Source organism: Carassius gibelio, chromosome B25, assembly GCF_023724105.1.
Source record: "Carassius gibelio isolate Cgi1373 ecotype wild population from Czech Republic chromosome B25, carGib1.2-hapl.c, whole genome shotgun sequence".
Classification (NCBI taxonomy): domain Eukaryota; kingdom Metazoa; phylum Chordata; class Actinopteri; order Cypriniformes; family Cyprinidae; genus Carassius; species Carassius gibelio.
Genome location: NC_068420.1, coordinates 22,006,526 through 22,024,546, shown reverse-complemented (window position 1 = coordinate 22,024,546; position 18,021 = coordinate 22,006,526). Strand labels below are relative to the sequence as shown.

The following is an 18,021-nucleotide window of genomic DNA, read 5'->3' as shown; positions in this document are numbered from 1 at the left end:
AAAAGACTCATGGGAGAGTGTGAGTCAGCAGCAGACAACTGTGGTCCTGGTTCCCGAGCAGGCAGGAATCTCAGAGTCTGAGGAACCTGGTCAACATCAGTCTCTGCTTTCCATGAAAGAGTCCTGGCTCTCTTTGCAGCAGGCATCTGGTCACTGTCACTCTCACATCTGTTTAAAACAAAGAAAGAAATAAAACTGAGCATGGTGAAAACAGGGTCATTAAGAGGAGCAATTTACAAATGTGTATCCGTTATGTAAACATGTCTACATCGGACAGTAGACTATACAAGCAAAATTAAACTGTGAGAGGTAAAATGACGGGTAAATATCCACTTACATTTTAAGTTTCTCAACCGAGTTGAAAGCTGAAAGATGCTTGTGTGTCGCCCTTGTGTGATGTGCACTTGAAGGTGTTTTCCTGGAAAATACAGAAATAGTTTATAAACATTGAATGTCCAGGGTAACATACTATAGTGCATGCATAAGTGATGGTCAGATATATAAGCCAATAGAGACATGCTTTGTGTCTGTTGATGGGGCATCAATATCCATAAAGCACTTTCAAAACATCTGCAAACAACTCTTTACAAACACATTTGGTTTCTGCTGAAGAGGCGGTCAACACAAATCAAAAGTTAGATATAGTCTAAACATTGATTTGATCTAATGTTACATTACCAAGCGTTCACAGGGGTGCAATGTTTGCAGTTAGATATAATGAAGAAGAAAAGGGACTATGTATTTCAGTCGTGGGCTAACTTACTGATTTCAGTTTGGCAATAGGTCTTAAACAGTGCCCTAACTAATAATAAGGAATATGTGACTCTAGTAACTAATCAAAGTCAGAATAAATGACTTACTCTTTATAAACTGTGTTCTCTTTATCATCGAAGCGCTCCTCGAAATGCAGGAGTTGATCATCAAAGTCTTCCTCTTCTTCTGAGGGAAAAGTACTTTCTTCTTCGCTGTCTGTGGTCGTCTGGAGAGCTTCCTCGTGTGCCATCATGATTAAAAAGTGAACAAGCTGAACTGTACTGCCAGTTTTATAGTAGTGATGAGGGGCGTTAACCATATGACTGCATCATATCATTAGCATATGAATAGAGCTCAGTTCATGTGTATGTGTGTGCGTGTGTGCAGATCTAGATAAAACATTACAACTGAGAGAAAAAGAGGTTTTGAGGAGACCCGTCATCAAACTTTGCCTTTTGTAAACATTGTATTATAACTTTTCCCAGATGTTGTATTCCCTTTGCAAGCCTCATGGAGTGTTTTCTTAAAGACTTTCTTAAAGAGACCCTGATATTGGAGTCGATGCTAGTATTTTAAAAAGAGCAGCAGAGAAAGTTTGGAAAGGAAAGTCTGTTAGGGCAGAGGCAAAATCCCACAGAATCTGTCATGTAACCTTGAACAGATATTGGCAGAAATATAAAGAACTGAAAGATCAGGGATTAAGGGACCTTCCTCATGAAGGATACTACAGTCCTCACCAGGTCTTCGCCAGGGAGCAGGTCTTATGAGTCTTTGTCATAAGCCAGAGAAGAAAATGAGAAGAAAATGGCAGGGCCAGATTGGTTTGGCTCGTTTATGAAGGATTTTTTTTTTTGTTCTTGTCACCATTGTGACTGGTAAAGAATGCATTTCATTTGCTCATTCTCTGGAGTGCGGATAAACATACTTCTGTTAATCAATCGCAGTACATTTCGGCTGTATGAGTGAAACGCAGGGGGCGGCCTCAGGCGTGAGCAGTTCCCCGCCGAACATGACTCCAGCTCGGGCTCAAGAACCAGCGCGACGCAACGGTGGAAACCGAACAACAGAGACTGGTTAATAACACGTTAATTACTTATGTTTAAAGTTTAATTTTTAGTTTCAGTGTTTGATAAACGAGTTTAAATATGGGCAATATGTATGGCCTATTAAAAACGATATAAACTGCTGTAAATGAAAATTTAAGAAAAAAATAAAGGAAGTTAACATGCAAACCAGTGGTTGTGTGGATTATTTTAGAAAAGTTTAGAGGATTGAAGTTAATCTGTAAACATTATTTAATTTGTGAAGTTAAAAAATAAGATAGTAATATAATAAAAATGAATAAACTTTATTTGGGTTAAATCAACCGCTTATGTTGGGTTTACATAGCTATTTTAATCTGTTTTATTACATACTAGTGCTACTATTGTGCAAAAAAAAATTAAAAAATAAAATAAAAACTATGCTACATTGAAAGAAATACTGAGATATAAAATAAACAATTCACCAACAAATCGTTTAAAAATTGATACTTTTTTTTCTTTTTTTTCTTTTTTTAAATTATTTGTAACATCTGCATTTTTAATTTAGTGAGATATTTTGTCATTGCAACATTTTATTGTCATTTTCACTAAGAACTGTAATTGGATTTATATTCACTGTTCACTCTTATCCCAGCGGTCACTTATTGTGGTTTTTTTTAAAAATGTAAGCCAAATTTATCACAATTAAAAGAACCAATGACTTACTTTACTTCAGTCTGTGCCTTTAATTTAATACATTTCACAATTGAATTACCGAAATAAATTAACTTTTCCTCTACAGTCTAATTTATTGAGAAGCACCTGTAACTATCTGGCAGTATACAAGCGAAATTAAACTGTAAGATGTAAAATGAGTGTTAATGTGAACTCGTTAAGACCCTCTTGTAAGACGTGCATGTGAAGGCATTTTCTTAGAAAAGTGTGAATAGTTGATTTTCCAATGTAACATACTCTAGTGCAGGCATAAGTGATGGTCAATTAACAGATATATAAGCCAATAGAGACATGCTTTGTGTCTGTTGATGGGGCATCAATATCCATAAATCACTTTCTAAACATTTGCACCTAAGCAACTATTTACAAACACATTTAGTTTCCGCTGAAGAAGCAGTCAACATGAATCAAAAGTTACCCAAAACTAGACCTTTGTTGGTACGTTACATTATAAAATATTGACATGGTACGTTAGACAGCTCGATGATGAAGTGACAGAAAATATAATATTGTATGTAGAGAACGACCGATATGGGTTTTTCTGTAGCCGATGCTGATGTTCAGAGGTCAGGGTCAGTCGATGGCTGGACCATGCTGGTTCAGGTCCGGTGACTGTGGAGGCCAGGTCATCTGGCGCAGCAGCCCCTAAACATTCCTTCTTGGTCAAATAGCCCTTGATGCCTTCCTTCAGTGTGACTCTACAATTTTCATAGTCATGAAAATAAAGAAAACACTTTGAATGAGAAGGTGTGTCCAAACTTTTGGTCTGTACTGTATATATATATATATATATATATATATATATATATATATATATATATATATATATATATATATATATATATATTTTAGTCAATCATTTACATAAAAGTTTAAGAACATTTATCAAGCAGAATTTTTCAAGCTCGTTGGAATATAAATGTAAACTTATATGTACATTTAAATAAAATAAATACAACTTTATAAATAAAAATCAATTAAACAGAAAACTATAGATAATAGATGATATTCACTTAAATTCGGATTCTGGCAAATTATCAATGCTTGTACTACAAGGCTTCAGTGCTGCCTTTGACACTGTCTATCATAACACACTTCTACAGAGACTGGAAAACTGGGTCTGGCTTTCTGGGATGGTACTCAGATGTTTCAGGTCATACTTAGAAGGGAGAGGTTATGTGAGTTTAGGAGAGCATAGGTCTAAGTCGATGTCTATTTCATGCGGAGTCCCACAAGGCTCAATTCTTGCACCGCTCTTGTTTAGCCTGTATATGCTCCCACTAAGTCAAATAATGAGAAAGATCCCATATTGCGGCTATGCTGATGATACCCAGATTTACCTAAAGCCTTATCTCCAAATGACTACAGCCTCCTATTGACTTCCTCTGCCAATACATAGGTGAAATTAACAGTTGGATTTGCCAAAACTTTCTTCAGTTAAACAAGGGGAAAAAAACTGTCAATGCATTTGGAAACAAAGATGAAGTTTTCATGGTGAAGCCATACCTTGATTCTAGGGGTCTAACAACTAAAATTCAAGTCATGAATCTGTGTGTGATTCTGGAGAAAGACCTTAATTACAGTAGTCATTTCAAAGCAGTACCTAATCAGCATACTATCATATAAAACACATTGCAAGAAATAGATGTTTTGTTTCCAGTCAAGACTTGGAGAAACTCGTTCATGCTTTTATCACCAGCAAGGTGCACTATTGTAATGATCTCCTCACCGGCCTTCCCAAGAAGAGCTGCATCTCATCCAGAACGCTGCGGCCAGGATTCTGACTAGAACCAGAAAATCTGAGCATATCACACCAGTCCTCAAGTCTTTACACTGGCTTCCAGTTATATTTAGGATTGATTTTAAAGTACAAACCCAATTCCAAAAAAGTTGGGACACAATGCAATGATGTGGAAGTTTCAAACTTCAATATTTTATTCACAATACAACATAGATGGCATATCATGTTAAATTTCATGGTATCAACACATCAAAAAAAAAAAAAAAAAGTTGGGACAAGGCCAAGTTTACCACTGTGTGGCATCCCCTCTTCTTTTTATAACAGTCTGCATACGTCTGGGGACTGAGGAGACAAGTTGCTCAAGTTTAGGGAAAGGAATATTGTTCCATTCCTATCTAATAAAGTTTTCTAATTGCTCAACTTAGGTCTTCTTTGTCACATCTTCCTCTTTATGATGGGCCAAATGTTTTCTACCCGGATCCTTCTTTTACGCAGCCATGATGTTGTAATTGATGCAGTATGTGGTCTGGCATTGTCATGTTGGAAAATGCATGGTCTTCCCTGAGAGATACGATGTTCGGATGGGAGCATACATTGTTCTAGAATTTGGATATACCTTTCAGCTTTGTTGGTGTCTTTCCAGATGTGTAAGCTGCCCATGCCACACACTCATGTAACACCATACCATCAGAGATGCAGGCTTCTGAACTGATAACAACTTGGATTGCTTCTGCCTGCACTTCTGGATCATATTTAGAAATGGCTTCTTTTTTGACCTATAGAGTTTTAGCTGGCAACTACAATTTTTCTCAGAGAAAGTCCTTTCTGATATTCCTCCACTAATTTTTGCCACAGCATTGGGGAAACTGGTGATCCTCTGACCATCTTGACTTCTGAGAGACACTGCCACTCTGGGAGGCTCTTTTTATACCCAATCATCTATCTATCTATCTATCTATCTATCTATCTATCTATCTATCTATCTATCTATCTATCTATCTATCTATCTATCTATCCATCCATCCATCCATCCATCCATCCATCCATCCATCCATCTATCTATCTATTTCATTTTCCTTACAAAATATTGCATGACAATACAAAATAAAAATAATTTGGGAACCATGACAATAAAAGTAGTCTCTTCTTCTCAAACAAAGCTGAATTTATTTGATCAAAAATACAGTAAGATATAAATACATTAATGTAGTGAAGTACTGTAAATGCCATATATTTTCAGCAGCCATATATCTAGTCTTCACGCTGATGATCCTTCAGAAATCAACTCAATTTGTTTAATAAAAGTTGAAAATGATTTCCACAAAAAAAGAAAAAAAAAAGAAAAGAAAACAATAACCAGGAAAACTAAGATTTATTTGAACACAATTACAGACTTTTGTGCCATTCCAGGAAACAGTTTCTGTCCAACTGAAGACACAAATGAACGTCACAAGCCTGGCATTTCCAAGGTGTTTGTGACCTCTTTCCATGCACTGCTTTGCAATGCACACAGATCCGGCGACCGACAGTAGCGTTTCTTCTGACGTCAGAAGTCAACTCAGCTCCTGGGATTGGCACATGTTCTGTGCTGGACTGTTTTGGTGCTGCTTTCTGTGACACGCCACAGAGCTCTGCAATAAGCTCCTCCATGAACTCTTTGTGAGTCATGTTGCCGTGCAGCTCTTTGTGCAATATGAAAGCATTGTTGGCGGCAATGTCCAAGAAGTGTAGAAAGACTTTTCTGTACCATTTCATGGTTTTGTGCTGTGCAGCATAGTATTGCAGAAGCTGATTGGGCAGGTCAACACCCCCCATGTGCTGGCTGTATGCAGTCACAGGTGCAGGACATGGAACAGACTTTGTATGTTGTGCTTTGATGTTTCTTTTCACATGGCCTCCTGTAGAGGCAGCATGTATGGTGGAACAAACAGACACCACTTGCGTGTCCATCCACTTCACACACACAAGAGGCCCGTCCCGAATCCACCTGATGGATCCCCTGCTGGAGCTTCTGCTCAGTGAATTAGCTGCAGTCTTTGGGAAGCCCTTCCTCTGCTCCCTGTATGTCCCACAAGCACCAAACTTCAGAGTAAACAAGTCTGTGAAGAGCTTTGGACTGGTGTAGAAATCATCCATGTACACATGGTACCCAGAGCCCAAAACTTTACGATCCAGGAGAGACATCACAGCATCATATGAAAGCCCACGGCCTGCAGGAAAACTATTCTTCCCCGTGTAGACGGAGAAGTCCACAATATATCCATTTGATGAGTCTGAAAGGTCAAAAAACTTGAAGCCCAACTTTGTCGGCTTGACTTTTGTGTACCGTCTCATTCCTGTCTTTGCTCTGCATGCCACCAATCTCTCCTTCACAGCTAGATTTCTTCTAGGATGATAGAAGGCTTTGCACGCAAGACGAATCGTGTCCATGAGGGGTTTGATCCTGAACAGACGGTCATGTTGGTCTGTGCCCCTCTTTCTGTCGTTTTCCTCGTCTGCGTCTGGGTGACTCATGTGTATATTCCAGGAAATGGTGCGGTATCTGTCCCTTGACATAACTGTGGCGGGAAAAGGCAGAGAGAAAGGACTGTCCTGCCGCCAGTAGTCAGCGATGGAGCTCATCTTCAGCACAGACATGTAGAATATCAGTCCGATGTAGCGATACAGCTCATCAACACCGACATCTGTCCATTTGTACTTGTGACCCTTTGCCATTGCCCTGGCAGCCTGAGCATTTGTGTTGTGGCACAGGTTTTCCACGGCGCTCTCTGTGAAAAACAGTTTGAAAAGACTCATGGGAGAGTGTGAGTCAGCAGCAGACAACTGTGGTCCTGGTTCCCGAGCAGGCAGGAATCTCAGAGTCTGAGGAACCTGGTCAACATCAGTCTCTGCTTTCCATGAAAGAGTCCTGGCTCTCTTTGCAGCAGGCATCTGGTCACTGTCACTCTCACATCTGTTTAAAACAAAGAAAGAAATAAAACTGAGCATGGTGAAAACAGGGTCATTAAGAGGAGCAATTTACAAATGTGTATCCGTTATGTAAACATGTCTACATCGGACAGTAGACTATACAAGCAAAATTAAACTGTGAGAGGTAAAATGACGGGTAAATATCCACTTACATTTTAAGTTTCTCAACCGAGTTGAAAGCTGAAAGATGCTTGTGTGTCGCCCTTGTGTGATGTGCACTTGAAGGTGTTTTCCTGGAAAATACAGAAATAGTTTATAAACATTGAATGTCCAGGGTAACATACTATAGTGCATGCATAAGTGATGGTCAGATATATAAGCCAATAGAGACATGCTTTGTGTCTGTTGATGGGGCATCAATATCCATAAAGCACTTTCAAAACATCTGCAAACAACTCTTTACAAACACATTTGGTTTCTGCTGAAGAGGCGGTCAACACAAATCAAAAGTTAGATATAGTCTAAACATTGATTTGATCTAATGTTACATTACCAAGCGTTCACAGGGGTGCAATGTTTGCAGTTAGATATAATGAAGAAGAAAAGGGACTATGTATTTCAGTCGTGGGCTAACTTACTGATTTCAGTTTGGCAATAGGTCTTAAACAGTGCCCTAACTAATAATAAGGAATATGTGACTCTAGTAACTAATCAAAGTCAGAATAAATGACTTACTCTTTATAAACTGTGTTCTCTTTATCATCGAAGCGCTCCTCGAAATGCAGGAGTTGATCATCAAAGTCTTCCTCTTCTTCTGAGGGAAAAGTACTTTCTTCTTCGCTGTCTGTGGTCGTCTGGAGAGCTTCCTCGTGTGCCATCATGATTAAAAAGTGAACAAGCTGAACTGTACTGCCAGTTTTATAGTAGTGATGAGGGGCGTTAACCATATGACTGCATCATATCATTAGCATATGAATAGAGCTCAGTTCATGTGTATGTGTGTGCGTGTGTGCAGATCTAGATAAAACATTACAACTGAGAGAAAAAGAGGTTTTGAGGAGACCCGTCATCAAACTTTGCCTTTTGTAAACATTGTATTATAACTTTTCCCAGATGTTGTATTCCCTTTGCAAGCCTCATGGAGTGTTTTCTTAAAGACTTTCTTAAAGAGACCCTGATATTGGAGTCGATGCTAGTATTTTAAAAAGAGCAGCAGAGAAAGTTTGGAAAGGAAAGTCTGTTAGGGCAGAGGCAAAATCCCACAGAATCTGTCATGTAACCTTGAACAGATATTGGCAGAAATATAAAGAACTGAAAGATCAGGGATTAAGGGACCTTCCTCATGAAGGATACTACAGTCCTCACCAGGTCTTCGCCAGGGAGCAGGTCTTATGAGTCTTTGTCATAAGCCAGAGAAGAAAATGAGAAGAAAATGGCAGGGCCAGATTGGTTTGGCTCGTTTATGAAGGATTTTTTTTTTTGTTCTTGTCACCATTGTGACTGGTAAAGAATGCATTTCATTTGCTCATTCTCTGGAGTGCGGATAAACATACTTCTGTTAATCAATCGCAGTACATTTCGGCTGTATGAGTAAAACGCAGGGGGCGGCCTCAGGCGTGAGCAGTTCCCCGCCGAACATGACTCCAGCTCGGGCTCAAGAACCAGCGCGACGCAACGGTGGAAACCGAACAACAGAGACTGGTTAATAACACGTTAATTACTTATGTTTAAAGTTTAATTTTTAGTTTCAGTGTTTGATAAACGAGTTTAAATATGGGCAATATGTATGGCCTATTAAAAACGATATAAACTGCTGTAAATGAAAATTTAAGAAAAAAATAAAGGAAGTTAACATGCAAACCAGTGGTTGTGTGGATTATTTTAGAAAAGTTTAGAGGATTGAAGTTAATCTGTAAACATTATTTAATTTGTGAAGTTAAAAAATAAGATAGTAATATAATAAAAATGAATAAACTTTATTTGGGTTAAATCAACCGCTTATGTTGGGTTTACATAGCTATTTTAATCTGTTTTATTACATACTAGGGCTACTATTGTGCAAAAAAAAATTAAAAAATAAAATAAAAACTATGCTACATTGAAAGAAATACTGAGATATAAAATAAACAATTCACCAACAAATCGTTTAAAAATTGATACTTTTTTTTCTTTTTTTTCTTTTTTTAAATTATTTGTAACATCTGCATTTTTTAATTTAGTGAGATATTTTGTCATTGCAACATTTTATTGTCATTTTCACTAAGAACTGTAATTGGATTTATATTCACTGTTCACTCTTATCCCAGCGGTCACTTATTGTGGTTTTTTTTAAAAATGTAAGCCAAATTTATCACAATTAAAAGAACCAATGACTTACTTTACTTCAGTCTGTGCCTTTAATTTAATACATTTCACAATTGAATTACCGAAATAAATTAACTTTTCCTCTACAGTCTAATTTATTGAGAAGCACCTGTAACTATCTGGCAGTATACAAGCGAAATTAAACTGTAAGATGTAAAATGAGTGTTAATGTGAACTCGTTAAGACCCTCTTGTAAGACGTGCATGTGAAGGCATTTTCTTAGAAAAGTGTGAATAGTTGATTTTCCAATGTAACATACTCTAGTGCAGGCATAAGTGATGGTCAATTAACAGATATATAAGCCAATAGAGACATGCTTTGTGTCTGTTGATGGGGCATCAATATCCATAAATCACTTTCTAAACATTTGCACCTAAGCAACTATTTACAAACACATTTAGTTTCCGCTGAAGAAGCAGTCAACATGAATCAAAAGTTACCCAAAACTAGACCTTTGTTGGTACGTTACATTATAAAATATTGACATGGTACGTTAGACAGCTCGATGATGAAGTGACAGAAAATATAATATTGTATGTAGAGAACGACCGATATGGGTTTTTCTGTAGCCGATGCTGATGTTCAGAGGTCAGGGTCAGTCGATGGCTGGACCATGCTGGTTCAGGTCCGGTGACTGTGGAGGCCAGGTCATCTGGCGCAGCAGCCCCTAAACATTCCTTCTTGGTCAAATAGCCCTTGATGCCTTCCTTCAGTGTGACTCTACAATTTTCATAGTCATGAAAATAAAGAAAACACTTTGAATGAGAAGGTGTGTCCAAACTTTTGGTCTGTACTGTATATATATATATATATATATATATATATATATATATATATATATATATATATATATATATATATATATATATATATTTTAGTCAATCATTTACATAAAAGTTTAAGAACATTTATCAAGCAGAATTTTTCAAGCTCGTTGGAATATAAATGTAAACTTATATGTACATTTAAATAAAATAAATACAACTTTATAAATAAAAATCAATTAAACAGAAAACTATAGATAATAGATGATATTCACTTAAATTCGGATTCTGGCAAATTATCAATGCTTGTACTACAAGGCTTCAGTGCTGCCTTTGACACTGTCTATCATAACACACTTCTACAGAGACTGGAAAACTGGGTCTGGCTTTCTGGGATGGTACTCAGATGTTTCAGGTCATACTTAGAAGGGAGAGGTTATGTGAGTTTAGGAGAGCATAGGTCTAAGTCGATGTCTATTTCATGCGGAGTCCCACAAGGCTCAATTCTTGCACCGCTCTTGTTTAGCCTGTATATGCTCCCACTAAGTCAAATAATGAGAAAGATCCCATATTGCGGCTATGCTGATGATACCCAGATTTACCTAAAGCCTTATCTCCAAATGACTACAGCCTCCTATTGACTTCCTCTGCCAATACATAGGTGAAATTAACAGTTGGATTTGCCAAAACTTTCTTCAGTTAAACAAGGGGAAAAAAACTGTCAATGCATTTGGAAACAAAGATGAAGTTTTCATGGTGAAGCCATACCTTGATTCTAGGGGTCTAACAACTAAAATTCAAGTCATGAATCTGTGTGTGATTCTGGAGAAAGACCTTAATTACAGTAGTCATTTCAAAGCAGTACCTAATCAGCATACTATCATATAAAACACATTGCAAGAAATAGATGTTTTGTTTCCAGTCAAGACTTGGAGAAACTCGTTCATGCTTTTATCACCAGCAAGGTGCACTATTGTAATGATCTCCTCACCGGCCTTCCCAAGAAGAGCTGCATCTCATCCAGAACGCTGCGGCCAGGATTCTGACTAGAACCAGAAAATCTGAGCATATCACACCAGTCCTCAAGTCTTTACACTGGCTTCCAGTTATATTTAGGATTGATTTTAAAGTACAAACCCAATTCCAAAAAAGTTGGGACACAATGCAATGATGTGGAAGTTTCAAACTTCAATATTTTATTCACAATACAACATAGATGGCATATCATGTTAAATTGCATGGTATCAACACATCAAAAAAAAAAAAAAAAGTTGGGACAAGGCCAAGTTTACCACTGTGTGGCATCCCCTCTTCTTTTTATAACAGTCTGCATACGTCTGGGGACTGAGGAGACAAGTTGCTCAAGTTTAGGGAAAGGAATATTGTTCCATTCCTATCTAATAAAGGCTTCTAATTGCTCAACTTAGGTCTTCTTTGTCACATCTTCCTCTTTATGATGGGCCAAATGTTTTCTACCCGGATCCTTCTTTTACGCAGCCATGATGTTGTAATTGATGCAGTATGTGGTCTGGCATTGTCATGTTGGAAAATGCATGGTCTTCCCTGAGAGATACGATGTTCGGATGGGAGCATACATTGTTCTAGAATTTGGATATACTTTTCAGCTTTGTTGGTGTCTTTCCAGATATGTAAGCTGCCCATGCCATACACTCATGTAACACCATACCATCAGAGATGCAGGCTTCTGAACTGATAACAACTTGGATTGCTTCTGCCTGCACTTCTGGATCATGTTTAGAAATGGCTTCTTTTTTGACCTATAGAGTTTTAGCTGGCACCTACAATTTTTCTCAGAGAAAGTCCTTTCTGATATTCCTCCACTAATTTTTGCCACAGCATTGGGGGAACTGGTGATCCTCTGACCATCTTGACTTCTGAGAGACACTGCCAATCATCTATCTATCTATCTATCTATCTATCTATCTATCTATCTATCTATCTATCTATTTTATTTTCCTTACAACATATTGCATGACAATACAAAATAAAAATAATTTGGGAACCATGACAATAAAAGTAGTCTCTTCTTCTCAAACAAAGCTAAATTTATTTGATCAAAAATACAGTAAGATATAAATACATTAATGTAGTGAAGTACTGTAAATGCCATATATTTTCAGCAGCCATATATCTAGTCTTCACGCTGATGATCCTTCAGAAATCAACTCAATTTGTTTAATAAAAGTTGACAATGATTTCCACAAAAAAAAGTAAAGAAAACAATAACCAGGAAAACTAAGATTTATTTGAACACAATCACAGACTTTTGTGCCATTCCAGGAAACAGTTTCTGTCCAACTGAAGACACAAATGAACGTCACAAGCCTGGCATTTCCATGGTGTTTGTGACCTCTTTCCATGCACTGCTTTGCAATGCACACGGATCCGGCGACCGACAGTAGCATTTCTTCTGACGTCTGAAGTCAACTCAGCTCCTGGGATTGGCACATGTTCTGTGCTGGACTGTTTTGGTGCTGCTTTCTGTGACACGCCACAGAGCTCTGCAATAAGCTCCTCCATGAACTCTTTGCGAGTCATGTTGCCGTGCAGCTCTTTGTGCAATATGAAAGCATTGTTGGCGGCAATGTCCAAGAAGTGTAGAAAGACTTTTCTGTACCATTTCATGGTTTTGTGCTGTGCAGCGTAGTATTGCAGAAGCTGATTGGACAGGTCAACACCCCCCATGTGCTGGCTGTATGCAGTCACAGGTGCAGGACATGGAACAGACTTTGTATGTTGTGCTTTGAAGTTTCTTTTCACATGGCCTCCTGTAGAGGCAGCATGTATGGTGGAACAAACACACACCACTTGCGTGTCCATCCACTTCACACACACAAGAGGCCCGTCCCGAATCCACCTGATGGATCCCCTGCTGGAGCTTCTGCTCAGTGAATTAGTTGCAGTCTTTGGGAAGCCCTTCCTCTGCTCCCTGTACGTCCCACAAGCACCAAACTTCAGAGCAAACAAGTCAGTGAAGAGCTTTGGACTGGTGTAGAAATCATCCATGTACACATGGTACCCAGAGCCCAAAACTTTACGGTCCAGGAGAGACATCACAGCACCATATGAAAGCCCACGGCCTGCAGGAAAACTATTCTTGCCCGTGTAGACGGAGAAGTCCACAATATATCCATTTGATGAGTCTGAAAGGTCAAAAAACTTGAAGCCCAACTTTGTCGGCTTGACTTTTGTGCACCGTCTCATTCCTGTCTTTGCTCTGCATGCCACCAATCTCTCCTTCACAGCTAGATTTCTTCTAGGATGATAGAAGGCTTTGCACGCAAGACGAATCGTGTCCATGAGGGGTTTGATCCTGAACAGACGGTCATGTTGGTCTGTGCCCCTCTTTCTGTCGTTTTCCTCGTCTGCGTCTGGGTGACTCATGTGTACATTCCAGGAAATGGTGCGGTATCTGTCCCTTGACATAACTGTGGCGGGAAAAGGCAGAGAGAAAGGACTGTCCTGCCGCCAGTAGTCAGCGATGGAGCTCATCTTCAGCACAGACATGTAGAATATCAGTCCGATGTAGCGATACAGCTCATCAACACCGACATCTGTCCATTTGTACTTGTGACCCTTTGCCATTGCCCTGGCAGCCTGAGCATTTGTGTTGTGGCACAGGTTTTCCACGGCGCTCTCTGTGAAAAACAGTTTGAAAAGACTCATGGGAGAGTGTGAGTCAGCAGCAGACAACTGTGGTCCTGGTTCCCGAGCAGGCAGGAATCTCAGAGTCTGAGGAACCTGGTCAACATCAGTCTCTGCTTTCCATGAAAGAGTCCTGGCTCTCTTTGCAGCAGGCATCTGGTCACTGTCACTCTCACATCTGTTTAAAACAAAGAAAGAAATAAAACTGAGCATGGTGAAAACAGGGTCATTAAGAGGAGCAATTTACAAATGTGTATCCGTTATGTAAACATTTCTACATCGGACAGTAGACTATACAAGCAAAATTAAACTGTGAGAGGTAAAATGACGGGTAAATATCCACTTACATTTTAAGTTTCTCAACCGAGTTGAAAGCTGAAAGATGCTTGTGTGTCGCCCTTGTGTGATGTGCACTTGAAGGTGTTTTCCTGGAAAATACAGAAATAGTTTATACACATTGAATGTCCAGGGTAACATACTATAGTGCATGCATAAGTGATGGTCAGATATATAAGCCAATAGAGACATGCTTTGTGTCTGTTGATGGGGCATCAATATCCATAAAGCACTTTCAAAACATCTGCAAACAACTCTTTACAAACACATTTGGTTTCTGCTGAAGAGGCGGTCAACACAAATCAAAAGTTAGATATAGTCTAAACATTGATTTGATCTAATGTTACATTACCAAGCGTTCACAGGGGTGCAATGTTTGCAGTTAGATATAATGAAGAAGAAAAGGGACTATGTATTTCAGTCGTGGGCTAACTTACTGATTTCAGTTTGGCAATAGGTCTTAAACAGTGCCCTAACTAATAATAAGGAATATGTGACTCTAGTAACTAATCAAAGTCAGAATAAATGACTTACTCTTTATAAACTGTGTTCTCTTTATCATCGAAGCGCTCCTCGAAATGCAGGAGTTGATCATCAAAGTCTTCCTCTTCTTCTGAGGGAAAAGTACTTTCTTCTTCGCTGTCTGTGGTCGTCTGGAGAGCTTCCTCGTGTGCCATCATGATTAAAAAGTGAACAAGCTGAACTGTACTGCCAGTTTTATAGTAGTGATGAGGGGCGTTAACCATATGACTGCATCATATCATTAGCATATGAATAGAGCTCAGTTCATGTGTATGTGTGTGTGTGTGTGCAGATCTAGATAAAACATTACAACTGAGAGAAAAAGAGGTTTTGAGGAGACCCGTCATCAAACTTTGCCTTTTGTAAACATTGTATTATAACTTTTCCCAGATGTTGTATTCCCTTTGCAAGCCTCATGGAGTGTTTTCTTAAAGACTTTCTTAAAGAGACCCTGATATTGGAGTCGATGCTAGTATTTTAAAAAGAGCAGCAGAGAAAGTTTGGAAAGGAAAGTCTGTTAGGGCAGTGGCAAAATCCCACAGAATCTGTCATGTAACCTTGAACAGATATTGGCAGAAATATAAAGAACTGAAAGATCAGGGATTGAGGGACCTTCCTCATGAAGGATACTACAGTCCTCACCAGGTCTTCGCCAGGGAGCAGGTCTTATGAGTCTTTGTCATAAGCCAGAGAAGAAAATGAGAAGAAAATGGCAGGGCCAGATTGGTTTGGCTCGTTTATGAAGGATTTTTTTTTTTGTTCTTGTCACCATTGTGACTGGTAAAGAATGCATTTCATTTGTTCATTCTCTGGAGTGCGGATAAACATACTTCTGTTAATCAATCGCAGTACATTTCGGCTGTATGAGTGAAACGCAGGGGGCGGCCTCAGGCGTGAGCAGTTCCCCGCCGAACATGACTCCAGCTCGGGCTCAAGAACCAGCGCGACGCAACGGTGGAAACCGAACAACAGAGACTGGTTAATAACACGTTAATTACTTATGTTTAAAGTTTAATTTTTAGTTTCAGTGTTTGATAAACGAGTTTAAATATGGGCAATATGTATAGCCTATTAAAAACGATATAAACTGCTGTAAATGAAAATTTAAGAAAAAAATAAAGGAAGTTAACATGCAAACCAGTGGTTGTGTGGATTATTTTAGAAAAGTTTAGAGGATTGAAGTTAATCTGTAAACATTATTTAATTTGTGAAGTTAAAAAATAAGATAGTAATATAATAAAAATGAATAAACTTTATTTGGGTTAAATCAACCGCTTATGTTGGGTTTACATAGCTATTTTAATCTGTTTTATTACATACTAGGGCTACTATTGTGCAAAAAAAAAAAAAAAAAAAAAAAAAAAAAAACTATGCTACATTGAAAGAAATACTGAGATATAAAATAAACAATTCACCAACAAATCGTTTCAAAATTGATACTTTTTTTTTCTTTTTTTTCTTTTTTTTAAATTATTTGTAACATCTGCATTTTTAATTTAGTGAGATATTTTGTCATTGCAACATTTTATTGTCATTTTCACTAAGAACTGTAATTGGATTTATATTCACTGTTCACTCTTATCCCAGCGGTCACTTTGTTTTTTTTTAAAAATGTAAGCCAAATTTATCACAATTAAAAGAACCAACGACTTACTTTACTTCAGTCTGTGCCTTTAATTTAATACATTTCACAATTTGAGTTGAATTACCGAAATAAATTAACTTTTCCTCTACAGTCTAATTTATTGAGAAGCAACTGTAACTATCTGGCAGTATACAAGCGAAATTAAACTGTAAGATGTAAAATGAGTGTTAATGTGAACTCGTTAAGACCCTCTTGTAAGACGTGCATGTGAAGGCATTTTCTTAGAAAAGTGTGAATAGTTGATTTTCCAATGTAACATACTCTAGTGCAGGCATAAGTGATGGTCAATTAACAGATATATAAGCCAATAGAGACATGCTTTGTGTCTGTCGATGGGGCATCAATATCCATAAATCACTTTCTAAACATTTGCACCTAAGCAACTATTTACAAACACATTTAGTTTCCGCTGAAGAAGCAGTCAACATGAATCAAAAGTTACCCAAAACTAGACCTTTGGGATAAATGTTACATTATGAAATATTGACATGGTACGATAGACAGCTCGATGATGAAGTGACAGACAATATAATATTGTGTGTACTAAAGAACGACCGATATGGGTTTTTCTATAGCCGATGCTGATGTTCAGAGGTCAGGGTCAGGGTCAGTCGATGGCTGGACCATGCTGGTTCAGGTCCGGTGACTGTGGAGGCCAGGTCATCTGTCGCAGCAGCCCCTAAACATTCCTTCTTGGTCAAATAGCCCTTGATGCCTTCCTTCAGTGTGACTCTACAATTTTCATAGTCATGAAAATAAAGAAAACACTTTGAATGAGAAGGTGTGTCCAAACTTTTGGTCTGTACTGTATATATATATATATATATATATATATATATATATATATATATATATATATATATATATATATATATATATATTTTTTTTTTTTTTTTTTTTTTTTTTTAGTCAATCATTTACATAAAAGTTTAAGAACATTTATCAAGCAGAATTTTTCAAGCTTGTTGGAATATAAATGTAAACTTATATGTACATTTAAATAAAATAAATACAACTTTATAAATAAGAATCAATTAAACAGAAAAATATAGATAATAGATGATATTCACTTAAATTCGGATTCTGGCAAATTATCAATGCTTGTACTACAAGGCTTCAGTGCTGCCTTTGATACTGTCTATCATAACACACTTCTACAGAGACTGGAAAACTGGGTCTGGCTTTCTGGGATGGTACTCAGATGTTTCAGGTCATACTTAGAAGGGAGAGGTTATGTGAGTTTAGGAGAGCATAGGTCTAAGTCGATGTCTATTTCATGCGGAGTCCCACAAGGCTCAATTCTTGCACCGCTCTTGTTTAGCCTGTATATGCTCCCACTAAGTCAAATAATGAGAAAGATCCCATATTGCGGCTATGCTGATGATACCCAGATTTACCTAAAGCCTTATCTCCAAATGACTACAGCCTCCTATTGACTTCCTCTGCCAATACATAGGTGAAATTAACAGTTGGATTTGCCAAAACTTTCTTCAGTTAAACAAGGGGAAAAAAACTGTCAATGCATTTGGAAACAAAGATGAAGTTTTCATGGTGAAGCCATAC

At 38.0% G+C, this 18,021-nt stretch overlaps 1 protein-coding gene across 37 annotated transcripts in view; it reads right to left on the bottom strand.

Moving 5' to 3' along the window:
- LOC128014353 (piggyBac transposable element-derived protein 4-like) overlaps positions 1–18,021 on the bottom strand; it is a 93,569-nt gene that overhangs the window by 53,880 nt on the left and 21,668 nt on the right. For 9 of the 37 annotated variants that reach the window (XM_052597893.1, XM_052597895.1, XM_052597903.1 and 6 more), the window contains one exon: positions 13,168–14,133. The exons of 5 other annotated variants lie outside the window; for them this stretch is intronic. In XM_052597893.1, coding sequence (XP_052453853.1) covers positions 13,168–14,133 — 966 coding nt within the window. Of the gene's footprint in view, positions 1–337; positions 419–860; positions 1,024–5,591; positions 6,239–7,373; positions 7,455–7,896; positions 8,059–13,167; positions 14,134–14,302; positions 14,384–14,825; positions 15,003–18,021 lie in introns of those variants that run through there. 23 more of the 37 variants (XM_052597897.1, XM_052597902.1, XM_052597907.1 and 20 more) reach the window with 15 other exon arrangements.